A 3287-nucleotide genomic window follows, 5' to 3' on the forward strand; every position below is an offset into this window, starting at 1 on the left:
AAAAAAAAAAAAAAAAAAAAAAGCAATGAAATCTTTTTTCACTAATTAAACAAAAACACAGTCTCAGGAGCTTATAATAGGCCACGGCAAGGAGTTGTCGTACGTGATCTTGATTGCAGTAATAACGTATCCAATGAAGAATTCACAAAGATAAAAGTCTGAAACAGTTTGAACTGGTATAATACAGAGACAAGGAAATGTAAAGCTCAAAACTTGAAAGTTTGGGGGAAAAACTCACGTTTCTATTGTCATGCCAATACATTTAACTGCACTGTGCTCAGAGTAGGCAACTGCCTCTTCAACATTGGCAGAAGTATGCCCTGACAAAGCATCATGAAGATTCCTTATAAAGTAATCACGATAATCAGCTGGCAGTGACATGAAAGTCCCACCCATTAAGATGAACTCAACCTGAAAGTAAACAGACAATTTTATGATAATTTTCTATGCTAGAAAAAAAAAAAAATTAGAGAGAAGAAAAAGGAACCTTATCAACACTATGGCCCAAACGCTTCAATTGATCTATCCGACTTCTAGCCTGGACATATGGATTGTATCTACAATCAAAGCGGTGGCAGGTAAGATGAAAATTATCTCAGAACGTATGCAGAGCAACAAAATATCATTAAGAACTGACAAGCAAAAGCAACAATGATTGTAGTACACCCTAAAGATGTTCATATATCTAGTGAAGCAAACAGACTGCCAAGGAAAACATGATTCTTATACTTAATTTCCCACGACAAGCAGCTGCCAGTTACTCGCATTCATTTTCTTCATTCCCATAGTATTTTCAAAGAACCCCACCTCGGTTTACTCTGGGCTAAAAGTATTTTATACATGAATTTAGAAATTTAATACTTTCTTAGCCAAAATACTGTGTTCTAAACACGCTCTTTCCCCGATATAGATGTGTAAGGCATCCAATAACATAATAATAAAGATGGAAGAAATACTCGTGAAGCAAAAAGTTCGAGACTTGAAGAAGAAGAAGGTAATACAAAATCTCAGAAGTTACAAGTTACAACCAACCTTGCACGAATTGCACGCATGCTTGTGGGCTCATAACCAGTGTAAGATTGAGTACTGTACTCAAAGTCCGAATCAGGTCCTCCGGGGCAGTATACACAAATATTCCCCGTCGTAGCAATATGAGGGCACCGATGCGGTTTAGACATCACCGCCACGACTGCGATACCGGAGGCTGTTCGAACCGGCTTGGCTCGAAGCTTCGGCAGCAGTGCCTCGCGGTCCGACTCAGGAAGCGCCGCAATCATCTCGACAAGCTTTGGGGCCCGGGCAAGGCCATATTTCCGGCAGGCAGCGGATTTCAGAGCGTTCAGATCGACGTTTTGCCCTTTTCGTGAAAGGTCGACCATGGAATTGACAATCTCAGCAATGGCACGAACTCGGCCTTCCTCCTCGGAAAACCCATGACCTTCGAATCCCCCCCGACCAGGCCGAGGTAGTTTCCGAGCCGATTCCGCCACCACTGCAGTCGCCATGAGAGCAGAAAAACCTTCTTGGTAGAATAGGCTTTCTTCTTTATTGGAGCCAAAATGATTTCAGGGTTTTAGCACTTTGCAACATTAGAATATTAACCTATTTTACAACCAAAAAGACGTAAATAGCCTTATCAATTCAAGGATAAACATTTCCTTCAAGTCCCTAATAGTTTCTTTTTGGTAAAATGCAAATTTTATTCCTATAATCCAACGAAAATTAAAATTTAACCTCTATAAATTCAAAATAATAATAAACAAATTTATTATTTAAATTTTTTTAAAAAACACATAAGATATAATAATATTTTTATTGAAAAAAGTTTTTTTCTTTTCAATAATATTTAACTAATGGATCTTGTATTCAACGACCGAACCGTTATTCTCACAAAAACGACATCGTTTGGATGGAAGCGCCTTGTGGCGCGCAGTCCATGCAAAGGGCCACCCTAAGAAACGATTCTGTGGTGCTCCGGTGGATAAGCTCGTCGTGAAAGCCGTTAAAATGCTCCACTGAATTCCAACTTCAATAGTTCAGAAAAGCAACAGGGGAGGAAGGAGACTGGATTCCGATGGCGTCAACTACACTCTCCGTCTCCTCAGCTTCGATTTCTACTTCAAAAACGCCTTGCCTTCCCAATTCCACCACCGTTGCTTATTTCAAACCCAATACCACAAGTTTATCCACTTCCATTGTGGGCAAACGGATACGTTTGTATCGATCTTCGAGAACCAGGCCAATCGGCGCTAAGAATGCTTCTACTGGGATCAATTGCCAGGCTTCTTCCTCTGTTCTTCCGTCCGCCCTTCTTTTCGATTGCGATGGGGTTCTCGTCGATACTGAAAAGGATGGCCATCGGATTTCCTTCAATGAGACTTTTCAAGAGGTTTAGCTCTTTTCTTCTCTATTTCTTCTTTGTTTATCTGCGTCTCTGTCGCCGATTTTTGAACTGGGCAGTTTCAATAATAAGCGATGTTTGGTACTTGGCGATGGTATAAAACTCCAAAGAACTTAATGGCATTTGGTTGATTGAATTTGTTTCCTGATTCAGTTGGTTGATTCGGGACTATACTAGTTTTGATTAACGGGTAGTCTAAACCTAACAGTAACGTAATTGAAATGATTCCACAGAAAGAATTGGGCGTTACCTGGGATGTAGATTTGTATGGTGAATTACTCAAAATTGGAGGTGGAAAAGAAAGGTAATTACTCAAAATTTGATCAGCTACAAGGTTTTGATAATTTAAGTTCATTTGCACTTACATTAATCGCTCACGCATTTGAATAAAATTTTGTTTTCTGGTTGGAGTTCTTGGAATAAAATGGTGGCTGTTATTGTATGGTATTTGACTTTTTGTAGGATGACAGCGTACTTCAATAAAGTTGGATGGCCTGAAAAGGCTCCAAAGAATGAAGATGAAAGAAAGACATTCATAGCTGGACTTCACAAGCGAAAGACAGATCTGTTCATGGCTCTTATTGAGAAGCAATTGCTACCCCTTCGACCTGGTGTTGCAAAGTCAGTTACCTTACTAACTCCTCTGAGCTTGATGCATACTGTATTGATGCAGTTAGTTATATATGTTATCGGAATGGGAATGCAGAACCATGAAGAAAATGCATTGAAAAAGAAATTTAGCCATTTGGGATTGAAATACAATGGTCTAACATGATTTGAGTAAATGATTAGTAAGTCTTGGTTCCTAATTTTTTGAAAATGAAGCTTATAAACGCAACTATCACCTATGAGTTCCTTTTTTTTTTTTTTTTTTTTTTTTTTCGAA

General features: G+C 39.0%; 2 protein-coding genes across 2 annotated transcripts in view; one reads left to right on the forward strand and one right to left on the reverse strand.

Moving 5' to 3' along the window:
* LOC111441030 (elongator complex protein 3) overlaps positions 1 to 1565 on the reverse strand; it is a 3990-nt gene extending 2425 nt beyond the window's left edge. Inside the window, exons 1-3 of the mRNA XM_023077926.1 lie at positions 1033 to 1565; positions 488 to 557; positions 239 to 411 (exon numbers count right to left, since the gene is read on the reverse strand). Of these exons, the coding sequence (XP_022933694.1) occupies positions 239 to 411; positions 488 to 557; positions 1033 to 1505 (716 nt within the window). The 5' untranslated portion in view covers positions 1506 to 1565. The remainder of the gene's footprint in view (positions 1 to 238; positions 412 to 487; positions 558 to 1032) is intronic.
* A 378-nt stretch (positions 1566 to 1943) lies between these two features.
* The window catches only part of LOC111432189 (CBBY-like protein), a 3690-nt gene continuing 2346 nt past the window's right edge, over positions 1944 to 3287 (forward strand). Inside the window, exons 1-3 of the mRNA XM_023069039.1 lie at positions 1944 to 2389; positions 2635 to 2705; positions 2864 to 3022. Coding sequence (XP_022924807.1) covers positions 2075 to 2389; positions 2635 to 2705; positions 2864 to 3022 — 545 coding nt within the window. The 5' untranslated portion in view covers positions 1944 to 2074. The remainder of the gene's footprint in view (positions 2390 to 2634; positions 2706 to 2863; positions 3023 to 3287) is intronic.

The sequence above is a fragment of the Cucurbita moschata genome, unplaced genomic scaffold (genome assembly GCF_002738365.1).
Source record: "Cucurbita moschata cultivar Rifu unplaced genomic scaffold, Cmos_1.0 Cmo_Scf00003, whole genome shotgun sequence".
Lineage (NCBI taxonomy): Eukaryota > Viridiplantae > Streptophyta > Magnoliopsida > Cucurbitales > Cucurbitaceae > Cucurbita > Cucurbita moschata.